Genomic DNA, 13,035 nt, shown 5'->3' with positions numbered 1-13,035 from the left:
TAAATAATAGGGGGAACAAATGTTCAAGTAAATTCAGTAGATTGAAATACTAGTGGTCAGTGAGAGGGAGGGGTAAGGGGTATGGTATGTATGAATTTTTCCTTTTTTATTTCCTTTGCTGGAGAGATACAAATGTTCAAAAAAATGATCATGATGATGTATACACAACTATGTGATGATACTGTGAGCCAATGATTGTACACCATGTATAGAATGTTTGTATGTTTGTTAAGGATTGACAATAAAAATATTTAAAACAAAAACAGAAAAAATCAATGCTATAATGTGTTTAAAATGTGAAAAATCAATTTTGGCAAGTGCTATGTAAACCACAAAATGAAAATTATTAAAAAAATATTCCACTAAGCTTTTCAACAAGAATAATTCCTGCATTCTGAATAATAAAATAGATTTGACCTTATTTAATTACTAGTTTCTATAAACAGCATGGATTAAATTTGCTTGCTGTTCTCCACTTAACAATAACAACAGTGGCTACAATTTGGGTTATAATTCCTAATTATAGCAATGTTATTTTAAGTAAAAACTAAATACCCATCTAGAATTATTTGAGTTTACAACTACCTCTAAAGTCTCAAGAGGTTTAGTATAGTGTAAAAGAAGCTGTTCCTTCCAAAAGTATTTCATTTGACAAAGAATTTAAAGAAGGATTTTAATGTGACAATATTAAATGTGACAAATAGGGCTGACTGATCACTGTGTTTTGACCTTGTGAAGTTTTCGATCGCCTTTCTCAGTTGGGTCCTCTATTTCAGAGCAGGGGTAAAATCCAGGGAATGGTGTGAGAGGATTAATCTTTGGCCTACAGGAACCTGAGAAAGCACCCATCAAACTGCTGATACTCCGCAGAGAAGAAATGACTTGTGGGGGAAGGGTGGGATCAATCAGAAGATCTGACACCATGTTGCGAGCCTCATTTAGCACAGAAAGATCAACTCCATTTCCACCTCCAGAATTCTAGAAAAGAAGAAAAGGTAAAATTATAGACTTTTTGGTACAAAGAAAACAACATTTAAGAAAAGCCTATTCTACTTTAAATCAAGACCTGTCTAATATCCAAGTAATTTAATCCTATAAAATGAATTTTCATTTACATGGACATGGCAGAAATACTAAGGTATAATTCAGATTTCAAAATTTTGATATTGAAGTATCTCACAGATACTGTGAACCTCAATTTTTGTTCTTTTCTTTATATTAACTTATCTCATCATAGTCAATGGTATTTACCACTGATATAATACTGACTTGGTTTATAAATGGTATAGAACCAAATCTGTTTTTATTTTAAATTCTGTAATTTGGAATTTTCACTAATTTATTGAGGATTTCATTTATGCCAAAATACATTTTATTATACATACATAGTATTTCTTTCATTACCTTACTCACTTAGGAGGCAGTCTAGCATAGTGACAAAGCTTTGTGGCAAAGATACCTGAGTTTGAAATTGATATCTGACTTTAACCCTAACTGGGGGATCTTTGAACAAGTTATTTAACATATGAACGTCCTTAGTTTTTTCATTGTAAAACAGTAATAAAACATTACCCATTAAGGGCTGACATGAATTAAATCTCATAATACGTTTAGAGCACATAAAACAAAGTATAGTACATGTATGTATTTAAAGTGAAATTAGTACTCTCAAAGGGGAAGCATTTGGCTGGGCCCTAAAAAACTGGTAGGAAATATACATTATTTTAATTTAGAAAATATGTTATTGATTAATACATATGTTTTTCTATTTTTTGAAAATACATATAAGTAATATTCAACTCCATGACCCATAGAAATAAGTACACTGATAATTAGAACAGTAAATTAAAAGTGTTACTTTTCCTAGTTTTCTTGTACCTTGAGCTTACATTCCTATACAGGTGTGTCTTGAATTCATAATTATTCAAATTATTTAATAAATCGACAATGAAACTGTCCACTTAGTATTCTCAACACATTTGGGAATTGAGAAAAATTATGAAGTTAGACCATGATAGCTAAAGAATGCTTTTGCTGCTTCTGGAATTATTTTCTTTCTTGTGACGTATTCATTTGTGTGTATTTAATTTTAAGACATTCCTCTCTACCCAGGCAAAGCCCAGCTATTTCTAGTATTTGCCCACTATAAATAACATTGGAACAAATGTCTCTGTACATATCATATGTCACTGCGGATAATCAAACACACTTTTGACACAGAACTTTCAGTAAACTTTTGGTTTGTTGAATTAAACCAAAGGAATAGGCTAAAATTTGATCATTACTCTAAAATTGCCCTAGACTATGCTCCTCAAAGTCATACTCCTGCTGTGTACTATAGCCCTTGTTTTCCCACACCCTAATTATAACTGGTTAAGTTCAATTTAATTAACCTCTACCTATTTGGTATAAAAGAAATCATGTCATTTGGTGCTTGACCCTAAATTCTCTGATCATCAAACTTCTAAACTTTCCCTGTCATAATTTTAAAATTTTTAACACCTTTTATTGCGGATTTTGTCTAATTTCAGTCTCATTTAACTGCAACAAAATTCAAATAGTAGTTGTATGGAATGATTTTTTGTTGTTGTTTAAGAATAGCCTTTTGTCAATACTACCTAAAACTGTTAGAGTTAGGAAAGAAAAAATTACAAATTTATGAAGACAGTACAATGTGATTTCCACTACAAAAGTACACTCTAACTACCATCCATTCATAAATATCTTCTATGACAACACAAATGCCTTATGTACAAAAATAATTCATTTTCATAGACAAATCTTTTTCATCAGCTATTTTTGGTTAATTTTTCCTTTTTCATATTGTCTTATCTTTTTAAGGTAATATTGATGTTAGGGCTTTACTTTGCTGTTTTATTGTTTTCTATTCATTTTGTGTTTCTCATTTCTTAAGGTTATTTGAACATTTTTTAGGGTTTCATCTTGACTGCTTCATAGTTGTTTTTTTTTTTTAAGTGAACTGCTTTACATAGTTTTCTTAGTGATTACTCTGATTAGTACATGTATATAATGTGACATAGTACAGCTTACTCCCATCAACACTTTACTTCTTAGAATGAAATACGGAAACCTTACTCCCACTTAGGTCTCTTTATCTTCCCTACATTGTCTTAACTATCAGAAAGTGTTAATAATTTTTGTTTCAATCATCAAATATGATTCATGAAACTTAGGAGGACAAGAATAGTTATGGTATTTACCCATATTTCTGCTCTTTTCATTGTTCATTCTCCCCTATGCACCAACATTCCTTTTTATATCCTTTTATTTCTGTTTAGGGAACTTCCTTTAACCCTTCTTTCAGGATAGAAAGAAGGTGAAAAAAATCTTTTAGTTTCCCTTCATCTGAGAATACCCTGTCCCTTAATTCCTGAAGGATAAATTTGCCAGATATAGAATTCACAGTTGACAGTCCTCTTCTTTCAGCACTTGAAAAATGTATCACTTCCTTCTGGCCTCCCTGGTTTCAAATGAGAAATCCACTGTCCTTTGAATTGGTGTTCCCCTATAGGTGATGCGTCATTTCTCTATGGCAGCTCTCAAGATTTTTCTTGGTTATCGTTCAAAGCTCTATGGACCCCAGAAAATTATTTTCTTAAAGCTAATCCATTTCTGTAGGTGTGCCCTGAAGCATCTCACTCTGACATCTAGAATGGGGTAGGGCCAATTCAAATATTTTAAGTGCCATGTACTATTATTATATTAATCAACTTTATGAAGGTATTGGTATTATTTCAAATTTATAGCTAAGGAATAGGTTCAAAGTAACTAGAGAAGCAGGCCTAATTTTCCAGCTAGGGGAAATTAGTTTGTATCAGACAACTCTTCTGGCCTTGAACTAGAAAAGCTGAAATAATATAAAAACATCATCCATTTCAAGTAATCAGAGCATAATTAAGCAGCCAGAGCTTGAAATGACAAGAATCAGTTAAGGAAAAACAATGAAATGAACCCAACACTCTGCTATTTTTTCCCTCTAGCAATTTGCTGCAGATTCTTAAGTGACATAGGGCAGAGAAGATGAGAAACAGAACAGTTAAGATCATAGGAAATGGAATAGAGCTTCATGTAGTCTCAAGGGGCTGGAAGACCAAAACTTTCTATCACGGAAGGAAGGCTTGAAAGGCCAAGCAAGACCACGGAGAACAGAGAAGAAAAAACAAGTGAGCTTCAATTCAGAGATGCTTTCCCCACAAGACATTTCTTGATTTGTAAGTAGTGGCCAAGATATCGAATAGAAATAGAAATGCTCAAAAAAAGATTACTATTTTGAAATTAAAATAGAAACATTGTGCTGGGGGGAGAAGAGAGGGAGTTTCTAGTAATACAAAATTAAAAACCTGAATAGTCGTAATATTATTAAAGAAATTGTATCCATAATTTAAACTTGCCTCCTACACACAAAACGTCCAGGTCCAGATGGCTTCGCCAAAGAATTCTTCCAGCATTAAAGGAGGAAATAATGCCAACATTACCCAAACTTTTCCAGATAATAAAAAAAAAGGATAAATTTCCCCTACCTTATTTTTTAATGCTTTTTTATTTATTGTGAAATATATATACAAAAAAGCAATACATTTCCAAGTACATTTTAAAAAGTAGTTACAAAACAGATTTTAAAGTTTGGTATGGGTAAAAGTTCCACAATTTTTTGTTTTTTCCTCTAGCTGCTCCAAGACACCGGAGACCAACAGAAATGAAAATATAATGATTCAGCAGTCATACTCATTTGTTAAATCCTATCCTCTCTGTTATAGTCCTCCTTCTCTTTAAATAACATATATACATAAAAGCAACAAATTTCAAATACATCACAAAAATTAGTTGTAGAACAGATTTTAGAGTTTGATATGGATTTCAATTCCACCATTTTACATTTTCATTTCTAGCTGCTCTACGTTACTGGAGACTAAAAGAAATATCAATATAATGATTCAGCACTCATACTCATTTGTTAAACCCAAACTTCTCTGTATAACTCCAACATCACCTTTGGTCATTCTTCCGCTCTTCAGGGATATTTGGGCTATACCCATTTTAACTTTTTCATGTTGGAATGGGCTGTCGATAATATGAGTTGGGGGATGGAACTAGTGGATGTTTTAGAAGGGCTGGTCCCTCTGCCTTTCAGGATTTATCTGTCCAGGGACCCATCTGGAGGTTGCAGATTTTGGAAAGTTACCCTAGTGCATGGAACCTTTGTGGAATCTTATATAATGCCATAGGTATTCTTTAGGATTGGTAGGAATGGTTTTGGTTAGGTTTGGCAAATTATGATAGGTAGCAATGTCTAACTGAAGAATATATAAGAGTGACCTTCAGTGTAGCCTCTAGATTCTTTTTGAACTCTCTAAGCCACTGATATGTCACTTGTTACACTTCTTTCCCTCTTTTGGTAAGGATGGCATTGTTGATCCCACAGTGCCAGTGTCAGGCTCATCCCTGGGAGTCATCTCCCATGCCACCAGGTAGACTTTCATTCCTGGATGTCATATCCCATGTAGGGGAAAGAACAATGTTTTCACTTGCAGAATTGGGCTTAGAGAGACAGAGGCCACATCTGAGCAACAAAAGAGGTCCCCCACAGGTTATTCTGAGGCATACCTGAAGGTAGGCTAAGCTTCTCCACTACACATACATAAGTTCACAAGAGTGTCCCTAATGGTTGGCACAGTATCCAGGGTTTCTCCGGTGGTAAAGTTTACTAGATCCATGATTTTTTCCCCATCCCTCAAGGGACTTTGGCAATACTTTTTTGATTATCTGCTTAATATACTCTAGGATGTATCCAGCATTACATCAGTCCTATACAGGACTAAAGACCCTCATTCTTATTCTAGGCTCCATGTGTTTGGGTTGTTTAATGATCTCTCCAGACAGGTTGAGTTAGATTATGTGCTACAGAAAATTTAGGTTCTGGACAAAATAAAACTTTCTTCCTTTAGGCTCAAAGAGTAGGTGAAGTTCTATCTATTTCCTAATAATTAAGTTCAACCTCATTTGCAAACTGTTCACCCATATCAAGCTTCTGTGAATGTATTCTATATTATAAGCCTCTGAATTTACCTTTAACATGGTCATAAAAGTGGAATCATACAGTATCTATCCTTTTGTGTCTGGCTTATTTCACCCAGCATTATGTCCTCATAGCTCATCCATCTTGTTATGTGGTTCAGGACATGATTTCATTTTACTGCTGCATACTATTCCATCATATGTATATACCACATTTTGTTAATCTACTCATCATTTGATGGGCACTTTGATTGTTTCCATCTTTGGTTGATTATGAATGGTGCTGCTATGAACATCGGTGTGCTAAATCTGTTTGTGAAACTACTTTCAACTCTTCTGGGAATATAACAAGTAGTTCTATTGCTAGGTCATAGGGCAACTCAATATTTAGTTTTCTGAGGAACCACCAGACTGCCTTCCATAGTGGCTGTACCATTATACATTCCCACCAGCAGTGCATAAGTGTCCCAATTTCTCCACATCCTCTCCAACATTTGTAGATTTCTGTTTGTCTAATAGCAGCCATTCTTACAGGTATGAGGTGGTATCTTATTGTAGTCTTGATCTGCATTTCCCTTATAACTAACGAGAATGAGCATCTCTTCATGTGCTTTTTAGCCATCTGTGTTTGTGCTTCAGAAAAACGTCTCTTCATATCTTTAGTTCACTTTATAATTGGGTTGTTTGTTCTTTTGTTGTTGAGTTGTATGATTTCTTTATGTATACAGGATATCAAACTTTTATCCAATGTGTGATTTCCAAATATTTTCTCCCTTTGAGTTGGCTGCCTCTTCACCTTTTTTGACAAAATCATTTGAGGCGCAAAAAGCATTTGATTTTGAGTAGTTCCCATTTATCTTTTTTTTTTTCTTCTGTTGCTTGTGCTTCGGGTACAAAGTTTAAGAAGCTACCTCCTACTACTAGGTCTTGAAGATGTTTCCCTACATTTTCATCTAGGATCTTTATGGTACTGGTTCTTATATTTAAGTGTTCGATTTGAGTTAATTTTTGTATAGGACGTAAGGTAAGGGTACTCTTTCATTCTTCTGGCTATTGATATCCAGTTCTGCCATGCCCATTTATTGAAAAGACTATTTTGTCCCAGTTCAGTGGATTTGGGAGCCTTGTCAAAGATCAGTTTACCATAGATTTGGTGGTCTGTTTCTGCACTCTTGATTTGATTCCATTGGTCAATACTTCTACCTTTGTGCCAGTACATGCTATTTTGACCACTGTGGCTTTAAAATCAGAGAGTGTTAATCCTCCCACTTCATTCTTCTTTTTTAGGATGCTTTTAGCTATTCAGGTTCTCTTTTCCTTCCAGATGAATTTGGTAACTAGCTTTTCCAAGTGTTCAAAATAGGTTGTTGGAATTTTTATTGGTACTGTATTGAATCTGTAGATCAATTTGGGTAAAACTGATATCTTAACTACATTTAACCTTCCCATCCATGAGTAGGGAATGCCTTTCCACCTATTTAGATCTTCTTTAATTATTTTACAAAGTTATTCAGTTCTCTGTGTACAAATCCTTTATATCCTTTACATGCCTAGATATTTGATTCTTTTAGTTGCTATTTTGAATGGCATTTTTTCCTCAAATGACTCCTCAGTTAGGTCATTGCTTGTGTATAGAAACATTACTGATTTTTGCACATTAATTTTATAACTCACTACCCTTGCTGAATTTTTTTATTAGCTCAAGCAACTTTGTTGCAAATTTCTCAGGATTTTCCAAGTATTAGTACCATGTTATCATGTCACCTGCAAATGAAAGTTTTACTTCTTCCTTTCTAATTTGGATGCCTTTTATTTCTTTTTCCTGTCTGAATGCTCTAGTTAGAACTTCTAGTACAAAGTTGAATAATAGTGGTGACAGAAGGCATCCTCACCTCATTCCCAATATCAGGGGGAAAGCTTTCAGCTTCTCACCATTGACTACAATGCTGACTATGGATTATGCCTTTTATCATGTTCAGGAAGTTACCTTTGATTCCTACCTTTTGAAGTGTGTTTTTTTTTTTTTTTTTTTTTTAACATGGGCAGGCACCAGGAATCGAACCTGAATCTCCGGCATGGCAGACAAGAATTCTGCCACTGAGCCACTGTCGCACCACCCTTGAGGTGTTTTTTTCAGAAAAGGATGCTGAATTTTGTCAAATGCTTTTTCAGCTTCAAATGAGATGACAATAGGATTTTTCCCTTTTGAGTTGTTAGTCCCCTACCTTATTTTATGAAGCCTTATTTTGATTCCAAAACATGCCAAAAGCATTTTGAAAACATCAATTATAAGCCACCTCAAATTAACATAGATGCAAAATTCCTAAATAAAATATTAATGAAAAGAATCCAGTGGTGCATTTTCCTTTTTAAAATATATATCATCAAATTGGCTTTGTTCTGGGAATGCATGGATGTTTTAACATATGAAAAATTAAACAGTGTAATTCACCACATTAATGAGTAATGGAAAAAGTCAAGGGATCATCTCAGTGGATTCAGTAAAAGTATCTGTTAAAACCTGACACTAATTCAAGGCTAAAAAGAGAAAAAAAAAATTTAATAAACTAGGACTAGAATGGAACCTCCTTAATCTGATAAAGGGTGTCTGCAGAAAATATAAGTAATGAAATGTTGAACATTTTCCCGTTGTGTTCAATGAGAAGACAAGGCAGGCTAGCCATTAGTACCACTTCTATTCAACATTGCATTGTAAGTTTTAGACCATGCATAAGGCAAGAAAAAGAAATAAAACACTGAGTTGCCAGTGTTCTAACTGTTCTACCCACCAGCCATTCCCTGTCTCTCTCCCTCTCCTGAGACTCCGTATTTTCCCTGAGTAACAACAATATTGGGACGGTTAGTTAACTCTGCAATGTCCTCCAAGTGTTTAAGTAAAAGGAAAAGTTGCATTTCTCTCACTTTAAATCAAAAGCTAGAAATGATTAAGCTTAGTGAGGAAGGCATGTCAAAAATCAGGTTAGTTCAAAAGCTAGGGGTTGGGGCCAAACAGTTAGCTAAGTTCTGAATGCAAAGGAAAAGTTCTTGAAGGAAATTAAAGTACTACTTCAGTGAGCACACGAATGTTAAGCAATACATTCTCTTTAAGCCAACGCCTCATAAAGAGCAAGGCCCTAACTATCTTAAATTCTATGAAGTTGAAGGGGGTGAGGAAGTTATAGAAGAAAAGTTTGAAGCTAGCAGAGACTGGTTCATGAGGTTTAGGAAAGAAGCCATCTTCATAACATAAAAATGCCAGGTGAAGCAGCAAGTGCTGATATAGAAGCTGCAGCAAGTTATACAGAAACTCTAGCAAAAATTACTGATGAACTGGCTACACTAAACAACAGATTTTCAATAAAGACAAAAGCCTTATATTAGAAGAAGATGCCTTCTAGGACTTTCATAGCTAGAGAGGAGAAGTCAATACCTAACTTCAAAGCTTCAAAGGACAAGTTGACTCTCTTGTTAGAGGCTAATGCAGCTGGTGACTTTAAGTTGAAACCAATGCTCATTTACCATTTGAAAATACTAGGGCCCTTAAGAATTATGCTAAGTCTATTCTCCCCGTAATCTATAAATTAAAGAAGGAAGCCTGGATAGCAGCACATCTGCTTATAACATGGTTTACCGAATATTTAAGTTCTTTTGAGAATGACTGCTCAGAAAAAAACATTCATTTCAAAATAGTATTGCTCATTAACAATGCACCTTATCATCCAAGAGCTCTGATGGAGACATACAACAAGATTAATGATGTTTCCATACCTGCTAACACAATATCCATTGTGCAGTCCATAGATTAAGGAGTCACTTCAACTTTCAAATCTTATAATTTCATAAACTATATTACATAAAGCTAGAGCGGCCATAGATAATGATTCTTCTGATGGATCTGGGCAAGGTGAATTGAAAACCTTCTGGAAAGGATTCACCATTCTAGATGCCATTAAGAGCTTTCATGATTCATTTAAGAGGATATCAAAATAACATTAACAGGAATTTGGAAGAAGTTGATTCCAACCCTCATGGATGACATCAAGAGGTTGGAGACTTCAGTGGGAGAAGTCATTGCAGATATGGTGAAAACAGAAAGAGAACTAGAATTAGAAGGGGAGCCTGAAGATGTGACTGAATTGCTACAATTTCATGATAACACTTAATAGATGAGGAGTTGCTTCTTATGGATGAGCAAATAAACAGTGGTTTCTTAACATGGAATCCACTTCTGTTGAAAATCAGAACAGTCTTGAAAATTATAACAGGATTTAGAATATCACATACACTTAGTTAATAAAGCAGTGACAGCATTTGAGAGGACTGATTCCAATTTTGAAAGATCTACTATGAGTAAAATGCTACCAAGCAGCATCACATGCTACCGAGAAATCTTTCATGAAAGGAAGAGTTAATTGATGGAGCAAACTTCATTGTTGTCTTATTTTAAGAAATTACCACAGCCATTCCAACCTTCAGCAACCACCACCCTGATCAGTCAGCAGCCATCAACACTCAGGCAAGATGCTCCACCAGCAAAATGTTTATAAGTCATTGAAAGCTCAGATGATTGTTAACATTTTTTAGCAACAAAATATTTTTTAATTAAGGTATGTGCATTTTTTTTAAAACATAAGGCTATTGCACACTTAGACTACAGTGTAACATCAACAATTTTTATATGCACTAGGAAACTAAAAAAATTGTGTGATTTGTTTTTCTGTGATATTCGTGTTATTGTGGTGGTCTGGAATAAAACCAGCAATATCTCCAAGAGAGGCCTGTCGTGTACATACTTATGAATTGAGCACTTTTATGTATGAATGTCATACTTTGACTTTTTATAAAGGGTTATTAGAAAGGAAAAGAGGGAGAGGTTATGAGGGAGGGGGAAGAAGAGAAAGAAGAAAATGGAGAGAGGTACCTTGTATCATACAGTTTGACTACAAGTTCAAGTGTTACCATTACAGATTATCTTTAGATTTTACCAATAATTTAGATATTATTTGATTAAGGAAGCATCCCCTTTCAGGTCACCAAAGCCCAGAGAATATTTTATAATTATGAGCTGTTATAACTGTTCCATTCACAGATTAAAAATTAGTCATTCAATGGGACATACACAACTGATTAAATAAGTCTAATAAACAGTGGTAATATTTCTGCAGCATAAGTAATAAAGATTTAATATTTATTGATGTTTATTATTGTGGAAAAATAAGTTACCATTTTTATAGAGTAGAAAATACAATATAATTTGTAATGGGGATCTGTAATGGGATCTATAAAGATATACACCAAAATGTTATTTGTACTTTCCAGTTCTTGTTATAGGAACATGTTACTTAAATGATCAAAAATTAAACATTGAGTAGAACACACATGGAATGAGAATGAACAAACCATAAATACACTTGATAGAGATGAATGTCATACAAAAAAACCAGCAAGGCCCCCAAAATGTATGTATTATATGATTCCACTTATATCAAGTTCAGAATCAGGATAGAAGCTGCCCTTGGAATATGGCAATGATAGAAATGGGGCACAAGTGAGGCTTCTAGGATGCTAGTAATGTTTCTTGATATGGGTACTAAATAACACGGGATGTTGAGCTGGTGAAAATTCATGAAGCTGTGTACACTTTTCTGTACATATAGTATAGTTCAATAGACTGTTTACCAAAAAAATTTAAGTAGAGTGCATATATTTCCCTAATAAAATATTTTGCCAAATGCTTTGCTTTTCCTCATCTGTGGCTTTCAATCTATTTTTTTTCCTCCATGGATCAGTGGTCCACAATGTGAAAGAAAATTCTCACCGTCAATAAACCAAGATTATATTAAAAACATTTTTAAAGTAATCATTTATATAAGTTGATTTATTATCATTTTATTTTACTCTTACAATTAAATGTATTTTTTGGGGGGGGGTAAAAAAAACTGCTGAAATAAAGTTTCTGGTTATTTTAGTTCAGTTAAAGAAAATCTTATGGCACAGAAATCTTGTGCCTATAACTTCAATGTAAATATCAAAGTTTCAGACAATTATTATTAGTGATAACACTTACCTGATGATGAGGTTTGTACCACTGCTTCAAATCCCAATCCCAAAGAATCATCTGGAAAAAAAAATTCACTTAGTTACAAACTGGAAATAAATATTTAGACAAAAGGCAACATCTTCAATAAAGGATAACTAAAATAACTAAAAATTTGGAAGAGGATTTTGTCACTGGGTTGTACTTTGCTGACCCCTATTTAGATAATACTCCCAAGCTTAATCACTTAAAACATTTTCAATTATTATTATCATCTCCTTGTCAACATCTTTGCAGAAAAGTTATATACTGCCAGTAAAGAGAAACTTATTTCTTCCTGAAGAAAATCCAGACACACTATAATCATTCAGAAAATTCACAGACCAATGCCCATTAAAGGGTTATGGTATAGCTACATGTAAATTATATTATATATATTTGTATACTTATTAAAGGTGTACAACATTTTATATGTATAGAATTATTGCAGGTTGTGATTTAAACAGCACACATTTTAGATTCTAGAGACATTAATTAATTCAGCTTAATATGTTAATAACTTCCAGGAATACTCACATTTATATTACCATAAACTAAAGTTTGTATTTGAAAACTGCTATGCTCCTTTTTCTCTGTGCTGTTCTTATACAGTTGGCTTTTTTGAGTCAACTGCCATACTTTACTTCTGTCCCAATTTTACCCTCTCATATCTGTCAAAGTTTCTTTGGAGACTAAGGATGTCTACTAGTTTATTCATTATTCTCCCATCCTCTGATGCTTATAAATCTGATATTTTCTAAAGTTCACTAATAAAAGTCAAAATAGACAGGAGTGAAGACATAGGCGTATGATATATCACCAAAAATTACCAACCTGGTAAGTATCAATTCATTAATTTGCATTCTGAATTTACAAACTTGCCTAATCATATGATTATCTAATCCATATGTCTACATTTCTTC

The 13,035-nt window shown here is 33.9% G+C and overlaps 1 protein-coding gene across 3 annotated transcripts in view; it reads right to left on the bottom strand.

Annotated features, from left to right (window-relative positions):
• Positions 1 to 13,035, bottom strand: part of PDE3B (phosphodiesterase 3B) — a 212,438-nt gene that overhangs the window by 64,276 nt on the left and 135,127 nt on the right. For all 3 annotated transcript variants that reach the window (XR_013156831.1, XM_077114071.1, XM_077114070.1), the window contains exons 2-3: positions 12,104 to 12,154; positions 730 to 978 (exon numbers count right to left, since the gene is read on the bottom strand). Coding sequence is in view for 2 of the 3 variants with exons in the window: in XM_077114071.1 (XP_076970186.1) it covers positions 730 to 978; positions 12,104 to 12,154 (300 nt within the window). In the remaining variant the exon portion in view is untranslated. The remainder of the gene's footprint in view (positions 1 to 729; positions 979 to 12,103; positions 12,155 to 13,035) is intronic.

The sequence above is a fragment of the Tamandua tetradactyla genome, chromosome 8 (genome assembly GCF_023851605.1).
Source record: "Tamandua tetradactyla isolate mTamTet1 chromosome 8, mTamTet1.pri, whole genome shotgun sequence".
NCBI classification, from domain to species: domain Eukaryota; kingdom Metazoa; phylum Chordata; class Mammalia; order Pilosa; family Myrmecophagidae; genus Tamandua; species Tamandua tetradactyla.
Note: the sequence above shows the minus strand (reverse complement) of the source record. Positions and strands in the feature narration are given on the sequence as shown.